General features: G+C 40.2%; 1 protein-coding gene across 4 annotated transcripts in view; it reads right to left on the bottom strand.

The window, feature by feature from the left end:
- SYNE2 (spectrin repeat containing nuclear envelope protein 2) overlaps positions 1 to 26,606 on the bottom strand; it is a 174,761-nt gene that overhangs the window by 119,395 nt on the left and 28,760 nt on the right. For all 4 annotated transcript variants that reach the window (XM_085061147.1, XM_085061143.1, XM_085061144.1 and 1 more), the window contains exons 6-31: positions 26,493 to 26,585; positions 25,157 to 25,338; positions 23,346 to 23,542; positions 22,789 to 22,889; positions 21,961 to 22,062; positions 21,072 to 21,209; positions 20,059 to 20,223; positions 18,056 to 18,168; positions 17,232 to 17,388; positions 15,498 to 15,588; positions 15,152 to 15,339; positions 14,819 to 14,983; positions 13,377 to 13,550; positions 11,441 to 11,599; positions 10,999 to 11,172; positions 9,953 to 10,078; positions 9,636 to 9,791; positions 8,770 to 8,981; positions 8,455 to 8,530; positions 7,713 to 7,831; positions 7,012 to 7,135; positions 6,001 to 6,158; positions 5,413 to 5,560; positions 3,654 to 4,252; positions 2,861 to 3,040; positions 1,747 to 1,897 (exon numbers count right to left, since the gene is read on the bottom strand). In XM_085061147.1, coding sequence (XP_084917273.1) covers positions 1,747 to 1,897; positions 2,861 to 3,040; positions 3,654 to 4,252; positions 5,413 to 5,560; positions 6,001 to 6,158; positions 7,012 to 7,135; positions 7,713 to 7,831; positions 8,455 to 8,530; positions 8,770 to 8,981; positions 9,636 to 9,791; positions 9,953 to 10,078; positions 10,999 to 11,172; positions 11,441 to 11,599; positions 13,377 to 13,550; positions 14,819 to 14,983; positions 15,152 to 15,339; positions 15,498 to 15,588; positions 17,232 to 17,388; positions 18,056 to 18,168; positions 20,059 to 20,223; positions 21,072 to 21,209; positions 21,961 to 22,062; positions 22,789 to 22,889; positions 23,346 to 23,542; positions 25,157 to 25,338; positions 26,493 to 26,585 — 4,248 coding nt within the window. The remainder of the gene's footprint in view (positions 1 to 1,746; positions 1,898 to 2,860; positions 3,041 to 3,653; positions 4,253 to 5,412; positions 5,561 to 6,000; positions 6,159 to 7,011; positions 7,136 to 7,712; positions 7,832 to 8,454; positions 8,531 to 8,769; positions 8,982 to 9,635; positions 9,792 to 9,952; positions 10,079 to 10,998; positions 11,173 to 11,440; positions 11,600 to 13,376; positions 13,551 to 14,818; positions 14,984 to 15,151; positions 15,340 to 15,497; positions 15,589 to 17,231; positions 17,389 to 18,055; positions 18,169 to 20,058; positions 20,224 to 21,071; positions 21,210 to 21,960; positions 22,063 to 22,788; positions 22,890 to 23,345; positions 23,543 to 25,156; positions 25,339 to 26,492; positions 26,586 to 26,606) is intronic.

Below are 26,606 nucleotides of genomic sequence, written 5' to 3'. Positions count from 1 at the left end.
TTGCTTTTAAAGTCCTAAGTGCCAGATCTGAGGGGACTGTACATCCACACACAGAACCTTGGCTAGAGAGATAAACAATGCACAGTGTGATAATCATCTGAGATACTATGACAATTGAAAAAATATAACCCAGCGTTCTGATCCTCAGGTTTTGAACTATTTGCAAAAAAAAAAAGCTTAAATCCTACTTAAACACAGACACTTCAAATATGTCACTGCCAGAAACTGAAACGTCTCTTTCTCCTGCTTTCTATTTAAACACCAAGCTGCTTCTTTGTGTTTAATTGGAATGTCAGTGTTTACAAACAACATGGAAGCTTCCTAGAAAAGAAACACTGACCTCTAGTGCTAGGCACTTTGATGTGAACAGCTCTCCTCATTTCCCACAGACATCCTGGGAAATTCCTTCTTCCCACACCAGCCGGGCTCAGGGGAGGGGGGGTGGAGCAGCTCTCACAAACCAGAACAAAGCAGAGGACTTTCTCTGCTATAATTTTGCATAATTCTAAATAACAAGTCATCAGCATGTGGCTAGCACAGTTTTTCCCATGAGAGGTTTTCTTGTGTTTTGTAAATAAAGATAAAGTTTGGATGTTTTGGAACAGTGTCCCAGAACTTGGGCAGTGCAGGCCTGGCCAATCAGGCCTGGGGGAAGGCTTCTGACTGACCAATCTGGGTGACTTTTGAGAACTCTATAAATGTGATGAAATCAAAACAATAAAGGTCATTCCTTCTTGCCACTGAGAACCGATGCATTCATTACTCTGCTAGCTGCTCAACAGCGACATCAGCACTCGAGGATGTGCCTGCACTGTGCCACAGCAATTTCAGCCCCCAGCTCTGGGAGTGGGAATTGCAGAGCTCAGGGTGAGGAGGGAGGGTTGTTCCCAGAGAGGGGTTCCCATAAAAAGCAGGGGCTGGGATATGCAGGCAATGTCCTCCCTGCAGCAGGAACCCCAAGGTGATATGAGGTGCCCCAAGTCTCCCTGGTGGGACCAAAAAAAGACCCTGCCTCAGCTAAAGGGGGTGGCACCAGCAGACACCATCCCATTGCCCGGGGGAAGACAGTGCTTACATTCCTTCTTAAATTTAACCATCCCAGGCACTGCCTGAGAGCAAACATTCCTGGATGGTATGGGTGATGCCTCATCAGAAAGCCCGAAAATAGGATCTGAACAACCAGTTACATAACCCAGGATGTGTGAAACCTGTACAGTAATATGGTCAGGATGGACATGCTGCTGGTCACTAATCTATCAACCATGGACAACTATGCTCAGTGGCTGTAGTCATTTAGCCAAGAAGTTGGCTGTCACATTTTTGTCTGAAAAGGTGGAGAACTTTCAACTAAATTAGGGGGTATCCAGAAATACCTCCTCACACAGTATGAGTAGCTTATCAAGTAATGGAAAAGCTCCTGCAAATGTGTAACTGCTGTCAAAGACAGCTTGGAGCAAAAGGACAGGACTTAATGTCATCTTCATACTAGATCTAGCTCTTCCATGGGGTTTGGTTTTGTATTTTAATCCCTCTCCTTTAACAAGCACTTGATTCACTAAGCAAAAATAGGCTTAAATCTACTGAAAACAAAACAAGAATATGGGGTCCCTAAATATATTTTGGAAGCCAAAGTGAAAGCATGGCCTTAACACCTGTCCTGAAGGCTGAGGGTACAAGAGCAACCCTGCATCCGACTGCTCCCAGCAAAGGTTTTTCTTTGCTTTCCACTAAATTCTTGTTACTCACCTTTGCTATTAGTCTGTTCAAATTCTCCTTCCCCATGTAAGAAGTTTGCTGGGAAAGCACAATCTCCTGTTTCTGGATGATGCTGGTCAGACTCGTTTTGCAGCTTTGATACTGCTTCAGGAGCTCCAGAACCCTTGCACACTGCTCCTGGCTGTTAAAAAGAGATGTATTATTTATGGCCTAAGCATAAAACTGCAGCCTCAACCTCCTGTCTGTTTCCTTCATGTATTCACACATGTGGGGAATTTGACAACTGTGTTTGGATGAGAGGAAAGGAGGGATTAACTGTACCAGTCTTAAACCCTGCAACACTGTGTGATACCTACGTGGTGTGGAGACAGTTTTTGGAATCAGAAATGCCCTTCACCATCATATGCCTCTGACCCACATTTAACTGTGATGAACAGTTGTGTTCATATGATCTTCTCCACCTGAAAGGTGAGCTCAGTCTCCAGTAAACTGAAATACACCATGTGCAGCAGATCTCACAGAAGCTTGGATGGTGGACATCAGCCCATCCTTCCATGGGGGATGAGAACAGGTCACTGCCACTTGTGCAAGCCATGAGAATTAACCAGAACTGTGCCAGTCCATGCAAAGCCTCTGGGCATCTTTAAAAACCACATTTGAAGCACAGATTCCCTGGGTGATCATCCACAGCCTTTCCCACTCCCCATTCTCACAGACAAACCAAACTCCTTTTATTTTGCTGCAAAGGAGACTGTTTTCCCAGCTGTCCTTTTCCATTTGTTTCAGTTTCTCTTTTTTTTTTCAATGTGCTGGCATGAAATTCACAGAAAATATAGACAACACACCATTCCCAGTAGCAGCCAGGTTTTTCTTCTGGATAGCAATTAAGTCCAGCACATCACCGCATACCTGCTAAATGATGGGACTGTGATGTTTCAAAAATATACAAAATTCACAAGCTTTGGCTGCAAACTTCCATGTGCAATTCTTGGCTTAATGACCGTTTATGTCATCATAATGGCAACATCTGCTACTGTATCAGTGTTTTCTTTAAGGTATGGTCTAGGGCTGTTTTGCTGCTTGATTTAAAAACTAAACTTCTTACTTGTACAATACTACTTTAAAATGTGGTTTTTCTCCTTACCATTCAGCAAGCAAGAGCTTTGTATCCTCCCATAACCTCTCTGCAGCTCTGCACTGCTCATTTGCTTCCTCTGCTTTCTCCTCATCGATCTGTGGGAGCTTATTAGCAATTTCTTGCATAGGTTTTATCTCAGCAGCAGCACGATCCAATTCCTTTTCCAATTCTGTTAATGATTTTATCCTTCATTAGAAGAAAATGAAATACAGTCTTATATTAAAGTAAGCCTTTGATTTGGTTCACAATGTAATTATTAAGCTCCCTAGAAATTCATCCTGAGCCCCACATACTGTATTAAATGACATCAAAAAAAGTCTAATTTGATCTCCAATTCATGGAATCTGACAGAGGCCCCTAGACGAGTTATGCTGACCTCAGCACTGTGAGAAAGTAATCCAAATCCTGAAGGGACGTTGGGTCTGTATGAACATAGTGAAATTAATTTGTATTAGAAGGTAAGTGCAGTCTGTCCATCTCACACTGCAGAGTTTCACATCAAGACAAGGGGACCTATCTCCCTGTTTGACAGTTTTCTTACTGAAAACTAAGATCACAATAACCAACCTCTGATTTTTTCTTCCTCAGTGTTGCTTCAAACATACATATATACATCAGTTTTAAGAAAAAAAAAATGGAGAAGGCTTCCGTTTTTAGGCTGTGATGGAACAAATAAAGCAAATTCACAGCTTCTGTCAGTGCTCCACAGATACTTCAGATTTCAGTGCTCTACTGCAGAGGGGTCACAGACTGACTCCACTGAAATCATGAAAGTAAAAGAGCTTTAAAAAAGAATCACCTTTTTTGAATAGCTGGAATTGTTGGATCCTTCAAGCCTATTTTGTTAATTCTGTCACGTAGATCCTGAATGTTTTTAAGGAGTTCACTGTTTTTTCTGGAAAAAGTCTTATACAAATCTTTTTCTTCTGTAAGCACCTGCTGACTTGGGGGATCATGAACTGCATTCAGCTCTTCAGATAAAGCCAGCACAAGTTTTTCACAGCAGGTCCTTCTCCCACATTCAGCATCTTCCAAACTGATATCAACAGTCTTCAGGCGTTCATCCAAACATTTAGCCTCCTCTGCCATGCGAGAAACTTCTTGTGCAGCCTCTCTCAAAGCTTTCCCCTGTATTTCAGGTTGATCTGGGGGATCTGAGAGACATTTGATAGAAGAATGGATCTTCCTCAGTGTGGCCATAAAAGCTTCCAGATCTTTAAGGACTGTCTCACGGATCTGCATTTTATGGCTCATTTCTTCAAGCTGGTTTTGATAATAAATCATAATTTTGCTTGCAGCTTGCAGGTCTATTGGATTAAATTCATTCCTTGCTGAACTATCTAGGTGTTCCAATTGTTTGCACACTTCAATCTGATTTAATATGGATCTCTGTAGCTCCTGAAATAGACAGAATGACCAACAGTGTCAGCAAGTGAAAGAAAACATATATCCTGCATTCAAGCTGAACCTATGACTGAAAAACAAATTATAGTAGCAGTAAAAAAGTATGCTAAACAGGGTGGCTAAGATAGAAAACCTATTCAGGATGTCAGTGGAGGGAAGGAAAAAGAACAAAATAATCAAATAAAATGGTATTCCACACACAGGGAAATTCATCAGCACTATAGAAAGCTCAAGACTCTTTCCAGCAATCAGACAAGAAGGAGAGAAAGATGATGATAGTCCTGGGAGTGCAAGCAGCAGGCTCTCACAGCAGGACATCAGTCAGAGCACAGGCAGGCACAGAGATATTTCTTACTCTGCCATCTTTTAAGTTCTTTATGCTATACTTTTGGAGGAGACTTCCATGCATGTAAAAATCTCCTGGAGGAGCCTGCAGACTATATGGTTATAGCCCTCAAAGAGCAGCATGTCAGGGTTGTGAAACCCCAGCTATGCAGAGAACTGGGCAAAAATTCTGTGTCCTTGCAGCCAAAACTAGTCAGACAGAGTACACATGCTCTCTGCCCTACAGCTTGTGACCTAAACCCTACTTCACTGGAGAGCCATGGGCAGAAAAATGCAAACTTTCAGTTCTGTGTAGCTGTCAGTGTGCTCAGCCCCGAGGGCAAGCCAAGAATAAAACAATATTCACCCTGCCTAGGGGGCCAGGGCCTGGGCACCAGGTATTGATAGCAGGGGAACAATCACTGCACCCACACTGAGCTGCCAAACCCATCCTGAGCTTTTCTCAGCAGATGTGACACAGGCAGCTTGGCTGAGCTCACAAATTAACACCACATTCTGTGTATGACTCCATGAAGTGACACAAGGCCAGGTGGGAACACCACGAATCTGCATCTGAGGAAGGTCCTGACCTATAATGAAAGGTTCTCAGCAATGGTTTTTACAGCAGAAGCTGCTGAGGAGCCTTGGCTGGCTCCACAGGATCAGCAATGTTTAAAACACAGGGACTAAAATGCTGTTACAGATTTTAGAAGGTCTGGGAAGTCTTGTCAGCAATCCCAACCTCCTGAGTGAAAATCCCACAAAGTTGTCTACTTCCTAGACATTAAAACCTCTCCTTGCTAGGGTGTGGTCTCTGCATCTTCCCTTACCTTCAGTTCCCTATAAGCAAGGTCACTGTTCATCAGATTAAACTGCTGGATGTCCTTTTTCTTCAGCCGCTGATCTAATTCACGGAGAAGAACGGATTCATTTTCTATTGGCAAAACAATTTCCAAAGCAGTCCTTAAAGAGTTCATTCTGCAAGAAAGGTAACAAAACATGAACTGGGAAAGCAAGCAAAAAAAAGATACTCAATATTTTTAAGCACAAAAAAATCACAAAAATAATGTAACTTTCTAATAGATCTAATCCTCTCCCTCCTAAAGTCAAATGAGTTTTTCTTTGATTAATGAGAAAAGCAGTGTGAGTCTCTGTGAATTTAACCAAAAGATGAAAGGAAATAACAGCAATATATGGGAATATTGCACAGTTATGTTACAAGGCTATACCTCTGTTTCTTGGAGAGATTCACACTATGTGCCATGTGTATGAATGAAGAAAAATTAAGAACAGCTTAATTTTATACAATGAAGAAAAGGTTAAAAATGTGCGGGTATTTTCTGCAATGCACACTATTCCCTTCACAAAACACACAATTAGCTACAATTCCTCAGCTAGTATCAAAGTGCTATTTATACCTGGTACTTATAATATCCTGAAGCTCTTTCCACTCTCCTTGTAGCTTGTTTCTTGCCTCAGAGATAACAGCCTGCTGCACTTCAGCCACAAGATTTTCTAAGGTAGATGAGATGTTTTCCAATTGTGTCCAACCAGAACTGATTTCACTGTCTATTGCCTAGAAGACAAGCAGTGCTAATGCATTAATATGATCCTGTATTCCTCAGTGGACAGTTCATAAAACTACAGTCACAAGAGTCTCTACAAAAACAGTGAAAACATCAACTGAAACTGAGAGTATCTACTGCTTCTTTTCCCCCTCAAGACCCAATTTTTAGCTGCAAACAAACCTCTAGCAACTTACTGTGATGACACTTTCCATGTCAGAGATATGCCTTGCCTACATTCTATAAAAGATTCAATAAATATGGCCAGTGATTTCTACTAGAATGAAAATATCTCCACCTAGCTATGTTCAAAAGAAAAACAAATGTAGAACTGAACCAAGTTCTGAAATGCTTGATCAGGCTTTGTAGTCCTTTCAAGCAAGGCCTTGAAAAATTGCAGCAATAAATTTTTCAACATCAACTCTGTGCCTTTTGCTGTCTCCTTAAGGATCTCACAAACCTAATCAAGTTGTAAGTGTTGGAACAGTTCCATTCTACACAAACATCACTTGAGGGTTCAACCCTGACAATTCCTGCAGCCCTGGTCATCTCTATCACTTACCATTCCTGCTGGGGGAAAAAAAAAAAAAAAAAGCTCCTTTCTGTTGTTTTTTTCCCCATTACACCTATTTCAGCCTGCAGATAACAAACCCAGAGCCACCAATTTCTCCTTCAGCAACACCTGCAAAACTCCACTGCTAAGCAGGAATGCAGTTCTGCTGAATCCTAAATTCTTGATTTCCCTTCTAATAAACCTGGTTGCAAGGATGCTGCTTTTCCCTTGGGAATACATATAACAGAGAAGTGAGTGCTCTACATGAGAAAATAACAATTTAGGTATATTTTTAAAAGATGAATACTTGCCTGGAGTTCAAGCAGCTTGTTCTGAAGGCATGAAGTGCCCTTTATTTCATCAGTAAAGCCGGATGCTACTTTATCTCTGCTGAGTTGTAGAAGTTCCTCCAGGTTACTTCTTTGTGTGTTAAAGCTAAGGAAAGATGCAAACACTTTCAGAGAGAATGTGACTTTTAATTAAATGGAACATGTCAGGGTATGGGACTCACTGATCAAGAGATTACCATAAAAAATAAGCACAGTCTATGGCAAACATGTATTTTTAGTCCCAAATGAATGGGCATAAATGAGCAACATATCAGAGATCGCTCACATGGCTAATTTTCAACAATAAATGTCAGTCTGCATTCTCTAAATTCAGTTTTATGAATGCAAAAATGTCAGTTCGCTAAAAAACACATCTTTTTATTTTTCAATATTTGAAGTTATTAGTAAGGCAGGTGCAGACCTTCATATCTCAAGAGAAGAGAAGTCAAGCTTTTATAGGTAAAAATGTTTTTGCTATAAAATCCTATTGTTTGTAGCATTTGGCGACTGTACTGCTTCCTTATCAATTACAGATCAATATTCAGTAAACTGCAGTAGAAAAAGAACAGGGTTCTGCATAGCAAAGGTGCACCTTATGTTTGGTACATTCAATTAATTTGTGAATGTCTGTCTAGCAGAGCATCATATCTTAACAACCACACATTTTTTCATTTAAAAATTACCTTTCTAGCAAAGTTGGTATGGCCAAATCACTGTCTTCCTCAAATTTGTTTGCACAGCTTTCTCCATTGTGGTGTTTCACATCTGGTTCCAAAACTGCATCTGCTGCAGGTCTTGAGGTCTGAGTAAAAATAAGAAAGGTACCAGTAACCTCCACATCATTCTGTGTGACACACAGCAAAGCCTAACAGACATCTGTGAACTCCTGAGTGAAGGAATTGCCTGATGTGTCCCAAAGGAGATGAGAGATGCCTTTCATGAATACAAGATGTGTTTAAACTCAGTCATGAACCCAAAGAACAAATTTGTGAATACTTGCAGGCAGCTCTTCCATTCTTTCCACAGATACAGACAAATACCTCCAACTCTTCACTAGTTTTGCTCTCTCTGTCCTCTGAAAATAATTCAGATTACTGGGACTCTATGGTGGATTTGCACTTGAACACAGCTGCCCACATGACCCTTCCATCTGAAAATTACTTTTTAGCAAAATATAATTCAAGGCTGGAGGCTCACATCTCCTGAAGACACCCAGTGCTGCTCCCTGCATGTTAATTTTTAATATTTACTTGGTCTACATTCACAAGCACAATGGGGTTTTGATTTCTGACCAGAGGCCCAAGGTCTTATCACAATAAAAATAGTAAGAGAAATAAATACTTTTTCCTTTTGGCAACAATGGCAAAAATGACCTCCTTTTGACAACAGAGCACTGTTTTGCAACATTAAGTGTGGACTTCTTACCTCCTGTACTGTAAGGCTGTCAATTTGCTGAGAAGAACCAGACTCTTCTCCATTCTCAGAAGCCATAATGGAGCTCCTACAAGAAAAAAATATCAAAGACACAGGGAAAAAAGAAATGCCAGCTCAAGAGTAAAAACAGTGCAGCTGTTATGAAGGGTAATAAAACATGGTACTTGCTAGTTTATGAAACTTAATACTGTTTAAATGTACAGTTGCCCACAGTGATGTACTACCAATATAGATTCTGTGATTCTCTAATGTATCTGTATAAATGATCTCTGTAAAGCTACAACACACCATGACTCAGCCACCCACCCTTTCTGAGGTGATTGTCCTTTTCCAGCACGAGCCAGCAGTGCTGTGTAAGTGTCTGACACCATTTGTTGAACCTTTTCTAGCTTTTTTTCACAGTCTGCAGTGAGTGCCTTTATCCCTGGGACAGATTCTTCTGATAGTCTTCCCAGTGTTTTAAGGTCTTCCAATGACTTGTTAAGCTCCTTCATGCTGCCTTCAGGTGAAAAAAAGGTCTAAACAAAGAAAAACAACATAATACACTCATGTGAAATCATGAGGATATGCAATTATTCTCTTTTTTTTTTTTTAATACTTCCATTATCTCTTGGGTGAGTGCTCTTAGAAGTCTAAGCTGTCAAACCAAGAAACACACACTTATTTTCTCCTGGTTCTTTCTCAAATAGAGCCAGAAAGTAAATTAGGATTTCTGGCAACGTGTACATTCACTATATTCACAAGACTTCAGTGGCTCTTGCTTGATTTTGAAATTCATTGTATTACTACAATTTTAACCACTTTGGTTCCAAGTCTTCTTCACCCTGACATCAGACAGACATCCTGCTGACTACAGAAAAAGCAGAATATTTTTAAAATATTGCTCATCAATTATTATGCTGTCTAGGGTGAAATCAAGATATACTAAAAATCTGGGGGGAAAAATGGAAAAAGGGTAACATTTACTTAACAAGGGGTTAATTCTAAAAGTCTGCAAGAACACTAATATCTGCAATCAAAAAAGGTAAATAAATAATTTTGCTGTTTACATAACCCAGAGCACAAGGGCCCTGTTCCACAGGCACAGGCTGCAAAAATGTACCTAAAAAGGACAAAGGACAGCAAAGCATTCAGAGAGAGGCAGGTGATCAGAAAAGGAGTGTGACAGATACCTCATGTTCCTTGATGAGCCCTTTGGATTTATCCATACTCAGGAGTTTCTTCTCTTTGCCTAACTGCTTGTTGATTTTTTTTAAAGTTGCATTAAACTTCTTTTTTTCCCTTTCTACTATGAGCTGGACACAGGACACAATTTCCTGACGAGCTGCCTGCAAAATTCCAAACACATCATTCCCGTGAGATAGCGAGACAGGATTACACAGCAAGTAAAAACCTCAGAACACACTGTAACAAAAAAAATAAATTGGTTTTCAAAGATGCCAGGCCTAATGAGACCAGACAGTGGATTCTCATTCCTGCATTATCTCACCTCCCATCTCCTACGAACATCATCTTCCACCACCAGCTTCTCATGATCAGATGAAATATTTTTCAGCTGTTCAGCTGCTTTCAAAAATTTGTCAAGAACTTTGTTGTCCAGAGCATTAAAAGCTTCCTGCATAAAATAAAAAAAAAGACATCATATGAAAACCAAACAGAACTGAATGTAACTTATTTACCTAACAAAATGACATCAGTAGCATGTAAAACCTGTGCATAAATCAATATATACATTGCAGGTATGGGCTGTATGGCTTGTGTGGGTTACATTGACATTCTCCATCCCTGCTTATCTGCAAAAGGTTGCAGCATCAGTGAATGTTTTATGGGGAAAAGCAGGTGCTGCTCTTCTAACAACTTTTAGGGGAAAATTTGGGGCCAAAGATGAAACATTTAGGTCCCTGGACTCTGCCTCTTCCCTAGGGAATACACATGGCCATGTGCCATGCCTGTCAGCAGGTGGCTGAAATGTCTCCATCAGCACCATGGGATCCTCCAGGATGGCCTGGAAGGAGAATGTGGGACCCTCCTGGCTCATGGTCACCCAGGCTTTGCTCTGCTAGGTGAGGCAACACAGATTTTAGGCACTTTCATTTCCAACATCCCTTTAAGAGATCCATATTTTGAGACAAGGACACTTGATTTACCAGCTACCCTCTGGGAAAAAGAGAAGATTCAGTATTTGTAATAACCTGCCCAATAACTTCTGCATGTGATTTTTGATGGGAAGCTTAATTATTGAGCAGAAAAAAAAAAAAAAGAAAAAGAAAAAAGTCTGTAGTTCTGACAATTATGAATTCTGATGGAGTGATGGAATAACTTAGGAGTAATTCAAGACAGGGCACTGAATAAACTGCCATACAGATTTATGTTTCTTCATTGAAGTTGTCTGCCAAGTTAATACAGTGCTAAATCAGAAAACTGAGAAAAGCATTAATAGCTACCAAAAAAAAAAAGTCAGTATTTTTCTTACTTCAGACTTTTAGAGACCACATGTAAGTACTCAAATTCAACTAGCTCAGAAAACAAACCCACCTCATATCTTGAAATACATTCTTCAGGACTTAATTTTTGACTGACAAGTTGCACAGCTTTTGAAATGGAGGCCTCAAGTTCTTTCTGGGATTCTTCAAAATTGAGCAAAGCCTCCTTCTCTGCAGGTCTCTTCTCAGATTTGGACAAGATGTTGTTCAAGTCACCCATTATGGCCTTGGAAAAAGGAGACTCTTTTCAGAACACACCTTAGCGTAATTACACAAAATTCTTGCTTCATAACATCACTCAAGTTTTTCAAGTTGAGATACTGATCTTAGAAATGTTCTAGATTTTGCCCTGGCAAGAGTCTGGGAGACTGAGTGCAATAGGATAAAACCTTTTCTATTTTACATGCCTGACAAGGAGTCTTCCTTATCTCATAATGATAAAATTGAAGATCTTTCCATGTGTATAAAGTGCAGGAGCAATAAAAAAGGAGTACCTCTATTTTGTCTCTGGCTTCTTTAATTCGTGCCTCCAGCCCAGTGGTGTGAGAATGCTGCTGAAACACCTGACTTGAAACATTCTGCATCAGAGATTGCAATGTCTTTTCTGCTGCCACAACTTGTTCTTGGCACGAGGTTCCTCTTGCAGCCAAACTCTGGTTGAACAAAATGCATTAGAAGCCTTTAGAAGCATTTATTGGTCCTTTTGTTTAAACAAACTGAGAGAAAAAGCCAGCCTGGATCATGGATGGTCAACAATTGGTAAGGGAAAGTCTTATATTCCATTTATGGTGAGTGCATTGCACTGTAAAATCTCTGTGTGGAGAGAAAGAAATTTGCTGCCATCCACAGGGGATTCTGTTTGCTGAAGCAATTTCTTCCTGTCAGTGCAATACCTCCCATGTCTGCCACAGAGCCAATTAGATGTGTTTTTTAAATGTGCTTTCCCATCCAAACAGCTTCCCAAATGAAACCACACATTTGGATATGCATCATCTGATCATGAGGTCACCCAAAAGAAGCACATACCAAGGCTCAGATTTTCTTGTGGCATTCAGCACTGCGAGGCAGGAAGCAGCTGGGTGTTTTGCATGCAGGAGCAGTGTGCCATGATTGAATATTTATCATCAAAAGTCGTTATTAGAGCTCTTTTGATCTATGAATATTCAACACGTTTCTCCTGTTTGAAGCTGACAATTAGCATTCTCCTAAGGATAATCAGAGCTTTATTCTGGATCTCGACCTATTGTGCTGCAGGTAACGAGCGACCTGATCTCTCCTGCCCCCAGACATGGAGATACAATACCAGCCACGTTTTTGGAGGCTGTATTTCAGGGTGGCCTTTGTTACTTCATGTTTTTTTAACAAACTGGAGTCACACTGCAAAATGAGGCTTATTTTATAAACATATGCCCGCGATTACAAAAAGATGAACAGATCCTTTTCGTCGTCTCACACTCCTAAATCTGTCAGCTAAACACAGTGCAAGAAGGCACAAAGCAACAGGAACCAAACACTGATTCTGGGGCACAGTTATTGTAGGTAGATCTCATGGAATAAAGAATATTTCTATTTAAATACAGCAGTTAGACCAACGAGCTTCAATGAAATTTCATTCTGTGGTCACCTTCACACCATTAGGTCATACAAGCCCCATTGCAGAAATAGTAAAGGCAAAATAAGAAAGGGCTGCAACTTCTTCAGTGCAAAGCTTGGCATCTTTGTTCAATCTCACCTTCACTAGCTAGTGGAGAAAATAAATCAGACTTTGCATTGAAGCTGCTGAGTTATATAGACATATTTTCACCTGCCATCTGCTGGGAGCTTGGGGTAATCCCTGGCAAAGAGACGTGGGAAACAATAGAGACTAGTGGAATTCCTTGTTAAAAATTAATTTGTGCTCTTTGTGGATATTTAGAGCAACTGCTAACAAGATGAGATTCCCAAACTACCCCATATGCTGCTGCAAATACTTAATATATCCCTGTTTTTGACAGGTAAACCTTGAATACAGCTAAGGTGTCCCAACCCTCCTCCCTGCATTGGAGGGTAGACAATAAAGTACTGTATGACCAGGGAAACTTCTCAAACTGGCAGCTTGCAGAGTTCTAGTCTGCTCCAAGTGCTGTGCTGGACAGCAGTAATTAATATCACTCCAGAACAAGCTGCTGATCAGTGGCACCAAGAGCCTTTCATTGGCACCTGCTTGTCACCTGGACACACTGATGGGGGAAGCTTCATTTACAGCTCATCTGGGAGCCATCCTGAGAAATACCATCAAGGCACAAGCACTGTCTTGGCTTTTTACCAGTGTTACAGCACAAAACCCACATTAAGTTCTGCTTCACAGATGGTGGCTCACTTTACCCCAGCCACAAATCTCTGCTGCAAGATGAGAATCTGAGGAACAAGTATTTTAAGCAGCATTTTCACCTGCAAGTGTTTCTCCATCTCAGGTTCCACAGGCCCCTCGTGACTGATCTTGCCAAGCAGAAGTCTCATCTCTGCTGCCCAGCTGTCCACCCCTCCCAGGAGCTCTTCCACTTTTTCCAGGCTCTCTGGAAGTTCTGTGGTCTTTTCAGCAGCATCTGTGCTCTCTTCTCCAAGCTATAAACAAAGAGCAGGGTAAGATGTTCATTCCCATTATCTCTCCACTGCCTTCCTCCAACACAGTCACCACCTAGGTCACTTCCCAGCTTTAGCACTCAACAGGGATCAATCAAAGGAGAAATAAATGCCAAACATATTGGTAAATGAACCTTGTGAAGCTCAGTTCATCAGTCCTGAGAGCAGGTGGGACAGCACAACCTGTGCCCATATGGCCTGTCCCCTTGTCCCCTCCCCTATAAGCAGCCACACTGCTATGGAGAAAAACTCCTGGGCTGCAGCATCCCCCAGCCCAAACCAGAAAATTGTCCAAGAGAACAGTAGCTGGTGTTGGTCAAATCAAGATCAGGAAGTGTGCTAACAGTTAATTGGCACTGGCAGTCACAGGCCAGAGATCAGGCATTTGGTCTTGCCTATTAGATAAAAAAATAAATGTAATACATACGATAGTCATAATGTCCAAAGCAATGCCAGAAAAATAACTCAGGAAGACCCTAAGACCTTAGAAAGGCTTCTTGCACCTTACACCTGATTCCTCAATATATTTCCTTAAAGCATCTCTTATTAAGGGTTTTTCTAGCAAACTCTGGATCTCCCTCACCCTTTGATTGCTTGCTTTGATTTTATTGCATTTTCACTAAACTCATCTCCTACAAAAATGTAGTAGTAATTTTTTGCCACCGTTTACTGTCACAGCACTACCTTTAATAAATGTCAATGAAAGGCCCAACTCAGAAAATTAAGAGCTCTAATATTCCCAGGCAGAGTGAAAATGTCATTCTTGTGAAAGGATTCTAGGAAATCTAATATGTATAACATTAGGCAGGTTGTATAGGGATTTACAGCAGCCTAAAAACCTGTCAACTGAGCTGGTGAAAAGTTGCACAACCTTAGAAATATCTATGCAGCAATTACTTTCTACTAGCTGAGGCAGAGATTGTAAAATTTAGCACAGGCTAAATTGATTACTTCCACCTCTAGCACTGAATGAAGAGTTGCATTCTGCAATAAGATTCCCTTTTGTAAGTGGTTTTGGGGTTTCAATTTAAAAATTGAACATTTTCCATCCCGTTATAATGAGAATTTAACTGAGTCACAAAGACTAAAGACTGGGATGCCTCTGTACTCTCTGTTCCTCATGCTTTAAAACTGGCAACCCTGAGCTGATTGAAAGATTGATCAATCTCTGATTAGCAAGCTGGTAAGTCTCGAAAAGATGACTCTTCTGCAGGTTGCATGGCAATGAGGAATAGAAACTTGTAACTCACAAAGTGTGTCCTCTTTATGAACTTTGCCCATCTCCTGTTCAGTTTCTTCAGCTCTTTTGCAATGTTTGATCCAACTTGTTCTTTGCTGACTTCGATGAGATGGTTTCCAGCTTCATTTAAGGAACCATGAATAGAATTCCTCTTTGCCAGGATGTCAGCAGGGATCTAGACAGAGGCATTGAAATCATTTAAAGCAGAACCCTGTCAAAAGTTTACTTCCAAAATGAAAAACAGAAAAGTAACAGCAGCAGCCACTGTCACATTTAATGCTTTTCTTCCAGGAGGTTTCCAAGTATCTCTGTTTGTCAAACAAAGAGAAATCCAACCATGTACCTCTTTTGGATCCTCATTTCTGTTTTCTTCCAGCCATGTCTTTAGTAAGTGGATGTTTTCTGTGTAGTTACTCCAGGAGGACAGGACTTTCTGTAGGGTAGTGTTTACATTGGAAACATAGTCTTTGCATGAGGAAATCTTTGACTCCACTGTCTTTAAAAGTTTGCTGATTTCTTGGGGATCTCCAGCTAGGACATGTAATAGGGATTATTGTTATTCATTTGGAAACAAGAGAGGTTAATTAAATAGAAGCACTGTTTACACAGAACAGTAAATGGAATTAAAACCTGACAGCACATCAGTTCAAAACAGAGATCTTCATATCAATTTATGTGCACAAGCTCACCTAAGTCAGGACCACTTATGTTTTTCAAGTCTTCACAGATATGAGTAGCAGTGTCTAGTAGTGTTTCAAGTTTCTTTTCTTCAATGAAATTCTGCCCAAAGTGAAAAGTAATTGGTATGGGTAACACTGAACAACATAAAACTGGGTAAGAAATACAGCTTGGGACACATTTTTTTAAAAATATGAGCCTACAACCTACAGGTTAAATATAAACTGAGCAAAGCCCACCAAGAAAATCAGCTGCACCCTTTAGTCTGAAACAGGCCTATTCTTTAATTCTGCTTGTGCAGAGACTAAAGTAAATAGAAATATGAATACCTGAATGCCACTGCCTGAGCCACAGCCCGGCATGAGTCAGGACTGCTTCTTTCAAAAAGTTACAGCCCCAGGGCAATATTGAGAAATGGCATCTAGAACAAGTCAGGCAGAATTTAGTCACAGAAGTCAAAAAAGTGATGAAAGGAAAAGGTGAGTTTCCCTTCATGCAGAGAAATATCAATGTGCCTCATTTCTGACATAGATCAAGATTCAAACTGGGGATGGAGAGGGTGAAAGAGGAAGCAATTAGTGCAGAGGAGGAGGCTTGTGTTTGCACAGGGAATGAGGGTCAATCCTCAGCCCCTCTCTGTCTGAGCTGATCTCACTCCAGCACTTCCCATTCCTACAAATGTCCTACCCAGCAAGCTACTAAACAACCTCCCTTGAGACTGTGACAAACCTGGGCCACCACATCACCATCAGCCAGGACTTCATATCCTGGGACCAGAAGGTGAGCCAGCAACAAGCCCTAAACTCCCTGGGAAAGCTCTATATTCTATCAGCTTGAGCAAGACCATGAATCACAACTGTAGAAGTAACATAATAAGTATTTATGAAACCAACTGAACCAACAAACTGAGCACAGATTAACTCTGCACCACCATCTCACCACAGGGTGAGGTTGAAATTGCTATTTTATACAACCTATTGTTGCCTCCTTTTACAGCTCTGAGGCTGGTGAAATTCCCACTAATTTAACTAGGGATTTACCAGTCTGAGAATCCTCTGAGAAAGTCCATTAAGATGGAATCCACAAGGAATCCCATTAATTGGAGATGAGGCAAAACTGATGGCATCAGCATGTTCAGCTCTGCCTCGACTCCTGATGCAGGATCCTGTCAGTACTTGGGGTTGGGCAATCCATCCCCTCCTAAAAGCCTACAAGTGGCATCGGTTTCTTTACTTGAGCCCAGAAACTGAGCTAAGCATGAAATGTAATGGAACAAGACAATTCATATTCACCACAAAGCATAAGCAGGTAAAGAAGCTGGGAAAAGGAAGAGGCAGCAGCACAAATAATGGTTGGTTTTGAAGAAAGCAACAACTCAACTACCCCAGAGAGGCTTCTAGGGATTGCAGCTAGGGAAGGGCTGCTAGTGCTAGCTCTATAGTCTAGAAAGAAAGGAATCTTCACAATAAAGAATAAAAAGGGGCAGAGAGAAAATTACAGTCATGGCTTGTGTTAATTCTCCAGACTGAAGAAATAACTCTCATTCACAGTAAATGGAAGATGTTGGGGGCAAGGAAAGCTTCTAGGGAAGTCTATTTGCCCTTCTTTGAATAAATCCCAGATTTCACCAGTCCATCATGCATCTACCAACTATAATATCTTCAGAGGACGAAGACATAAGTTTGAATCAAAGCAAGTTGGGAAAGAATTACCATCAGGATGTGATACATATATCTGAAACTTACATTCCAATTTTCCAGCAGTGATTCCACAGACTCTTTTGCCCCATATTTCACATCCCAGATATTTAGCTTTGCCATCACCTCATTGGCAATAGCTGAGCACAGTCCATAGTGGTATTCAAGAAAAGTGCTGCAGTTTGTGGAATGAATATTGCTGAATCTGCAAACAGAAAATAGTTCCAGAAGTTTATTCAAAACCATTGGATATCCAAGGCATTAATGCATAAGGACTTTATCCTAAAAAATCAGAATTGCATGTATGTAAACATTTTGTTATGAGAGGAATAAAGTTTCAAGACAACAATGGTTCATTTTTTTTAAGCAGCAACTATTGAGCAGTCAATGTTGTCTACTCAATGTATGAAAAACCTTAAAAGTGCAAAAAAAAAAGGGGCATCTACTATCTGTAAAAGCATCTCAGGTTATGGATACAGATTCACCAGTCATTTTTTAAAATATCCTCCAATAGATATTTGGGGTTGTACAAGCTGTAGATTACAGTGATTTTTAAAGGCAGAAATTAAAATTTAGAGAATCCCCACCACCAGAGAAATTTCTGCATTCAAAATATTCAAGTTTCCTATCCCCAGTGGTTGTTTCCTATCCCCACTAGCAAAGGGCATCTGAAAAAGTCCAGTTAATGAGCTCCACTCTGTACACATAATTAAACATTGATTGGACCAATGAGAGATCAGCCTGTGCTTAGGTTGGAAATGCTCTTTTTCTGCAAGGCATGGATAAATTACGTGCTTTGTTCACAACAGCACAGCAAGTCAACAGCAAAGCTAGACTACAACATGAAGTAGAGGGAATTTGAGCATCACAACCTTCTTTTCATTTCCTCTAATTTTTCAGGCAAGACTAGTGGCATACTCTTCTCATCTTCATTCTTGAATGACTGAAGGGTGTCCAAGTGAGAAACAAAAGAATCCATCAAGCCCTGGGGAGAACAAGACATAGTAAGCCATTCATTTTGATCCAGAGTATTTCATCTGGGAATCTCCAAGTCACCTGCCATTAGAGTGAGAGCTATTAAGAATTAGTCAGCACAACACAATCTCCCAGTGTCTGTACTCATTAAAGTGCAATTAAAGTATTTACTTCATCACCTTCTAAAGTGCATATAAAGTACTATCTGATTTTTCTTATCATTGTGCATCTAGTTCAATATAAGGAACACAACCCTACACTACTCCTGCTATCAGTTTTTTCCGCACTTTCACTATCATCTTTAGGACAAAACACCAGCACTGAAACAGCTTCAGGATATTAAGCTCTTCTTTGCTATGTGTTAGCAAAGACTGATAGCAAAACCTGTTGAATCAATCTATTATGTCACCTGCTCCATACTTCATTTGACTGCTCAATAAATTTGTCTAACACCACACTGACAGGGTATCAAATTTACCATCTGATGGCCAGTATCCCATGACTGGGGAATATTTTACAGGCATGTGTCTCAGCACCTAACTCCCTACCTAGAAATAAAACATAAAATGTTTTGCACAGAAGATAAGCATATTTCTCAATGGTATAAAAATAATATGCTAAAAGTTCATTTCTATATTCTAAAATTTGCCACAAAGAATGTTAGTGGAAATGGCTAAATCCTGGGACAGCCCTCAACCACAAGCATAGTGCACTGATTTCTAACACTGGATTTTGTAATCTTAACTCTGGATCAGTCAGACAGTTATGAGCATTGGTGGATCACTTCCTAGATCTTAAGAGAAAGTAAAATGTCCATTATAAGGTACCACCTTGGCAATATGATTCCTACACACAAAACATACTGAAAGGGGAAAAAATGCTCATCAGAAGTCTTCCCATCAAGAAAAGTGGATTTGGCAGAAATTAAGCATTAATGGGTTTCTTCTTCTGAAGGAATGTAATGATTTTATCTACATGTTCAATGGGAAAAAAGAAATCCCTTAAGAAATTACATCATGTACTCAATCTTATTCTTGAAAATGTTTTAAGTACTTAGGTTAAACAACAAAAAATCTTAGATCAAATGGCTGAAGACTAGCAAAGCTGTTACCAGTTTAAAAGCCATCTCTCATATCAGGAACTGACTAGCAACAGTACAAAAAAGTGGTGTTATCAAGCCACTTGCAAGAACCTCCACTGCCCATTCTTTCAAATTCTCTTTAATCACAGTGTCACAAAACCAGAAAACTGCTTTATAAAAAACCCAAGTAGGGCATTATGATGACCAACCAGGCATCAACACATCTACTCTTTTAGAATTTTCAAACTCAAAAGGACATTTAAACTATTATCAGTACAAATATTTGAAGGTCAGAATAAGTAATCTGCATGGTACCAAGGTATCAAAATATCTATCCTTGCCTTGAATGGGACTACAGAGGGATTCAGCAAATATTTAACTTTAAACAAACAAATTTCTTGAACTATTTAACTTTAAACACATCAACTTCTTGAACTCGCTGGAATGTAACCTTCAGCTCAAGTGCTTTTCTGAATAGGTATGCATTAAGCACAGATTTAAAGATAAGGATGCAATTATCCTGTGTTATTACTTAACAACCAAACAAGTTGCAGGAACCACATAAAAAAGAATAGCATAATTTACTCATTCAGATAGTACTCAAATCTAATCTCACCCCAGCAAAGTCAAAAACTTGCCTTATAGACCCATGCAGTTATTTAATTAAACTCATAATTCTTCAAAGGTATGTTCAGAAGAGCTTTTCATCTCCAGAAGACAAACATATGCACACCACTTCCCAAAACGTCAAACAGCAATTCCATAACAAGTGCTTTGCCAGGTCAAACTGAAGCAGAATTTCCTTTGTGATCAGCATACCTTAAATATTACAATTATTTCTCTGAAGACAGACATTGCTTTGAATGGATCCTGCAAATCAGGCAAATCTTCTGCCTGCAGACGTTCCACCTTCTGGAGCCAAGCCTCAATGCTGTCCAGAGGGGAGGGCAACATCTGGTCCAGCTTCACTTTCCACTCATTAATCTTTAAAGGAAAAACAAGTGGATTAACTCTCTCACTACTATTTTCTTCCCCATCTCCAAGATGATGATATAAGCTGCATAAGCTGGTACTCTAGACATCCCAGGAACCCACTCCTGCATGCCTGGCACTGTTCAAAAAAACAGATTCCAGTGAAGTCAGCTGCCAATCAGCCCTGTTTACCTGAAAAGCATGTTTGCTTTCTGCCTGTAACCTCTGCAGCACCACAGAGAATTTGGCATTACTGCTTTTTGCTGGTGACCATCCCAAGGCCCAGCAACAGGAAAATTTATAGTGAACTAGTTGCAAAAACAGGGGGGGAAACAGAGATGAACAGCTTTCTGTCATGGGGCTGAGAGGGTAGCATCTCTTCCAGAAAGAGCAATTCCCAGCATGGCCCTACACATCCTGTTAGAGCCAACACAGCCAACCTCACTGCAAAGCACTGACCAGATCAGTATCTGTGCCACAGGAAGGAATATATCAACACACTTTTCCCAGCTGCATCACTATCTGAGCCATAATTATGTCCCAAAATAACCTTTAAAGCATAAATAGGCCAAAAACTTTGATTGGAAGAGTGCTCAAAGATGAGATGCAGGGCATTTTCCAGGGATGTTTCACAGTCTTGAGGCTCAGGAGGCAGAAGGGTAACACACCTTCTGCCTCCTCTTGGGCACTGAACACCACTCACACTCTCTGGACTTCAGGTTCAGGGTCAAACCTCTTATATCATTCCAAATAAAGCATCATCTCCCTCCTTTTCCCAGTGTGAGTTGCTGGGGTAGACTTAGGCTTCTTCATACAACATGCTCATGCTGGTAACAAGGTGAGTGAGAAATGCCTCTGACCTGAGAGATCACTTTATCCCACTCTTCCCTCATCTGCTGCTGGCCTTCACTCAGCTCAGCTTCACCTCTTTTTGATGACAACACAGGCAGAAAGGGGGTTTTTTCTTGGTTAAATGTTTCCATAAATGACATCATTTCCTAGGGATAAAACAGAAGAGTAATTCACAGAAGCTGTCAGATGGAAGCTAACAGAGCCAAGCACAGCCTTTGAACACACTGGTATGAGTTCCATTAACTTCAAAGGGTGTGATGCATGCAAAGGCAAGATAGCAAGAGGCAGACTTGTCCCCAGGCAGTATTTGGGTCTGAAATTATAGGTGCCATTCCCTAAGTCTGTATTTAACATAATGTCAGTGCAGCCAGAACACAGTTTGCCCCTCCCAGCAAGAGAAAGGGAAAATTCCTCTTCTCACAGCTCCCCATGGGCCATTTTATTACAAACTCTGGCTACAATATGAGCCAAAGGAGATTTTGCTCCAGCACAACCTAGAGCCAGCAATTCAGCTACTCCTCCACAACGTTAGCTGGGTAAAACCTACTGTTGTAATTACCACAGAAATGGCACAGGTAACCCTGTAAAGGCCTACATGCTTGAATCTTGTCCAAGTCTTCAACTACGTCAATTAAAACACTACTTTGCTCTTTCCAAAAGGAGCTTGCCCTGCTCAGAAACCAAGCAGAGTATCTCTGTTTCATAACAGAAAGAATTTTATCCTGCCTTTCCTTCAATCATATGAGGGTATTTACCAAATTCACTGTCAGATTTCCAACTTTTGTTTAAAAACTTACTTAACACTTCAGTTTAGGCAATGAAGATGAAAAACATTAAATATATTTCCAGAAACTGATTATTTTCACAAGAAGCAGTTAAATTTGAAATGCAACTTACTTTGTACTTGTGGTAATATGTTTCATTCTCTGTTTCCACCAGCAGCTTTGCTAACTTCTTCTCCTGTGCAGCCAACCAGCCCATGGCCTCTCTTACTTTTTCCTGGTAATTAGAGCAGAAAATTTCATTTTTCCATTTTGCAAGCATTGGTTTTAGTTTACATTGTGCCATAAAACAACACTCATTGAGCATATGATGAAGTCCATCCAAAGCTATTGAAAAACAGTTCCTGGGGACCCTGATGAATTTTGAGTCAGGCACTATCACATGGCAAAGCCAAAGTTTTAAATGTGGCACCTGGATATATGAAGATATCAAGAGAAGACCTGAGTGCAGTCCCACTGAAAGGAGACTGTCAGTATAGAGACATGTGAATAACCAATTAAACTCTCACAGGAGAATACAGAGAATAGAAAATGTATTTTTCTGGTCAGTGTTACCTGTGAGTGGCAACTTTTGTCCACTTTAAATGTCAGCTGCTAAATTTAATGCTGGCTGTTCTGTGCATTTGCAAACCTGTCTGCCTCTCCTCTGATGCTCACACAGACTTCAGAGCACACATGAAGACAGCCAAGCTTGAAAATGTCCTCTGCAATACTTAAATGAAAACCAGAACAACCTGCACAGCAATTCCACCTGTATGATCAATCAAAAATCTGTAACATGGATTTTTTTCTACCACACAGGAACATCAGAAGGTTCAAGCCAATTCAACCCCGTCAGTAGCACAATCAGAGGATCTAATGTCTGTTACTGGCTCAGGTTATAAACTGGGCAAAGCAAGCACATTGATTTGAAAATGCCTCAGTGATAACTCACATGACATACCTGCATGTCTTCTTCAGACTCAGGCGAATTCTTGGAGTATTGCAAGAACTGAGCCACGTAAGTCATGATTGATTTCTCATCTGGATTCACAATGTCAACATCTACAAGAGCCAATACACCATTTACATAATTATGCAGCCTTCTAGGCCTGATCACATAATTACACACTATGCTGCAGTTATTAAAACACATTACCATAAACATGTTTATTTTGCAACAGCTCGCTTAACATGCCATTGACAGAAATTAATATGTAATGAACATTTTTTTCCTTGGGAATATTTTAATAGAACATGATTAACTAATGAAAAAGTCTCTCCCATGAACAGGAAAGTTTCATATCCTTTCTTCTGTGTATTGTTCCTCCAGTTGTTGCCAATTCAAAAATCCTACAGTCCCTAAGTACAGCTGATGCTATCAAACAAACTTCAAGTTTGAGCATTACAGCAAACATCAATATTCCATTTCAAACTTAAGCACAATTGTACTTTTTCCCATGTGAAATTATATTAATCTTACTCATAATAATGAAGATTTTTAAAAAGCTAATCATTTACCTTCAGGCTCCAAAAGCCGTGGGATATTCAGCTCCAGTTCTGCAATTCTGAAAGCCTCCTTCAGGTTTTCTTTATTGCTTCTGGCTTTTGCCTTCTCCAGATCAACCAGACCTGGCCTCAAGGTTTGGATGATGGCTAAAAAAGCCAGTCCATTTCGCCAGCTGGACTTGAAATCAGTGACACTGACAGAGCCGTGCCTATCCCAAAAATGAGAGGAAACAAAATGTTAGGACAACTGAAGAAAAAGGCTGTAAGTACAAATTTAGAAATAGAATATAAATTCAGTAAAATGGAGTATGAACCAAATCCAAAACCACCTTGCCACTGAACTTCTGCACAAGTCAACACAGACAGTACTACCAATTTCTACAACAGCATGTTTTTATAGTGTTTTTATAAAAATGACTCTATTTCTTTTTGTCTTATATTGCATTCTGAAGATAAAGCCTTGTTGATCCAAGGTCCTTCCTAAACATCACCTTTTTGCTCAACATCTATGCATTCTATGGGGTGGACAAGAAACAAGCAAAGCACTGCAGAACATGTATTTGTCTGTAAGGACACCAAGAACTGGCATTTCAGAAAATCTAGCTCTTAAAAGTGATGTGTCACTGCAGGAAGAGTATTTATTTTTCCTCTTATTTAGCTTAATGTCTTTATATCATATTCTATTAACAGTGCCTGGACAGTGCTGTGAGGTGCCCAGCCCTGCAGGCCACAGTGAATTCTGGGACAACTTTCCAAAAACAGCCTGTATATTATGAGTATGTTACAGCATGGAAAAGATGTGGAGTTTCAGGTGATCAAATTTAGTCACAAAACAATTGGCCAAGACTTTAAAATTCATTCCTTTACCAAAAACTATAGGATTCACTGGTAACAAGATAATTCAGCACAATAACAGTTCAGAAATTATACTGCAAACCAGACAAGCAGTATTGCTGAAAAACAGGCAAAAGAAAAAGGAAGATTACATGGACAAAGAACTAGTTTTGATGTGCCAATTAATATTCTGATAAAACACAGCTAGGAGGCAAACCTCAGTGCCATTCTCCTGGCAGAAAGTGTCTGATGTGGTGATGAAGGCCTTTATCTTCCACTAATAACATGGAATATTAGTAGGATTTTACTAGAACATAAAGCAACCAAAAAGCTGGAGAGAAAGAGCTGACATTACTGTAAAGCGTATTTGAAAGATCCTGGAGTGAAGCAGCAGCCCTTGAAGAAAATGTAAATATCTGTATCTGCTCCAGATTGTGTGCTGTGAACAGTCCCACTGAAAGCAGCAGTGCTATCTGTTCATCAAGCATAAGGAAACATTTTGTTGGAATTAGGGACCACGACCTCCAGGATCAGGATCCTTCTTGGGGATCATGCAGTGTTTTGTTAGAAATGCATGAGTTGTGGGAATCATAGAATTCCTACATTTTCCATCAAAAAAAAAATTTAAATCCTTGAAACTTTGTGAATCAGTGCCAACCAAGAGGATTAAAACAGGCAAATCATGTAAACATTCCACTAGACTTATCACACAGAAGCCCCTAAAAAAGAAAAGCCAAACAACTCAGATTACACTGTTGTATCTAATTAGTAAGATGAGCTTTGCTTTATTATATTTAAAGGGCTCATGTCAAAACATTTGGGGCCTGATTGATGCTAAAAGTGCTGGTAATCACATGTGAAATTTAAAGGATTTTCTGCTAAGCTGTCACTAAGTAATGTTAAAAAACAGAGAAAAATATCACCACATTTAGAGGAAAGCAGTAATACAGAGTGTAGCATGCTTATTATAAGTCTTGGATGGAACTTACAGCGAACACTGTTCTTTTGCCCACAACAAAAGAGCCTTTGTAGCAGACATCTTCCACCGTTCCTTAATTTTAGCACTTTTCTTAGCTGATCTGCTTGCCTTTGGAGAGGAGTCAACGGCACTTGAACAATCAAGTGAAGGCTGATTGTAAGTACAGGCAAGTGTCCTGGCCAGTGCTTCAATCTGTCAGAGAAGATGGGAGACTCAACGAGGCTTCAGTGAAAGATTTCCAAGGCATCGATGGCAGAACACCACAGAGAATCACATAGGACTCAAGTCACAGCTCTAACAGTAGCTTCTCTGCCCCCCAAAACCAAATCAAGCTTTTTAATCTGCACAATCTCAACTATTTCAAGCTGAATTCCCATCTTTAGGCAGTTTTTTGGCAGGATGTTTTAACCAAAAACTTCTGTGTTATGCTTTGGGTACCAGCAATGGCATCAAGGGACCTTCTCACTCAATTTCTACTCCTACCAGTGACAGCAGCCCACAGCTGCTGTTTTCTGCTGTCAAGAGTGACATGTACTAGGCATGGTCAGAGTTTGCCTCCTCGCTCAGAGTGCAGGAAAAACTACTTAGACCTTCAAGAAGCTTGGTTTAGGTAAAATTGCACAGGCCACGTGCAGCACAAGACTCCAGCATCAAAGTACCTCTACCATGAAAAATATGGGCTAAATACTGCTAGAAAACTTTGCTTCTTAGTGCTCTCCTGAGCCCCAGTCACCAGTTCACCCCCAGTGCACCCACATTATTTCACTGCTGGGCTCTCCCTAGAAGCCAGCTTGGCTCCAGCATTCTCTGCAGCCCTACGACATGATTAAATCAAGGCTCTGTGCTTTCACACCACCCCATAACCTCATGCCATGCAAGATGCACACTCTTGTTTATAAGAAACATCACTATGACAGCCTTCATGTTATTGCAGGCACTGGGACTGAAAGAAATAATACAAGAATTGTACATTGTGAGATAGAAAGCACAGTTAGCACTGAAGAGTGGGGCTGCCTCTGAGGGGTATGGATGAGCCACTTCACACTATCTGATCTTTCTGGAGCTTAATCATTACACACCTTAGACAAGCAAAGTTTAGCTTATTTTTTAACCGGTTACTTAAAAAAAAAATCTCAGTAGCTTTTCTTCCCACCATTTGAAGCTAGATGCTGCTCATCACTGCTATCCCTGCATTAGTGCATCTCCTCCTTGAGCTGTCACTTCCACATGTCAGAAAATAATCTTTTCCTTTGCACTAATTCATCTCCTTTGGCAATCACGTAAGTCAACACATTTTTGTGCTTTTCCCCTCTACTAAAACTCCTTTACATCACTGAAATACTTACATGAAAATGAAATATAATGGTCCAGATTAGGCCAAGCACAATGGAAGGTTTTCCTTCAATAATGTCAGCTACATGAATATTTATGAGCTTCAGCTAAGGAGGAAAAAAAAGGGA

Source organism: Lichenostomus cassidix, chromosome 5 (assembly GCF_008360975.1).
Source record: "Lichenostomus cassidix isolate B80296 chromosome 5, HeHo_3.0, whole genome shotgun sequence".
NCBI lineage: Eukaryota > Metazoa > Chordata > Aves > Passeriformes > Meliphagidae > Lichenostomus > Lichenostomus cassidix.
This window is presented reverse-complemented; position numbering and strand designations above follow the sequence as displayed.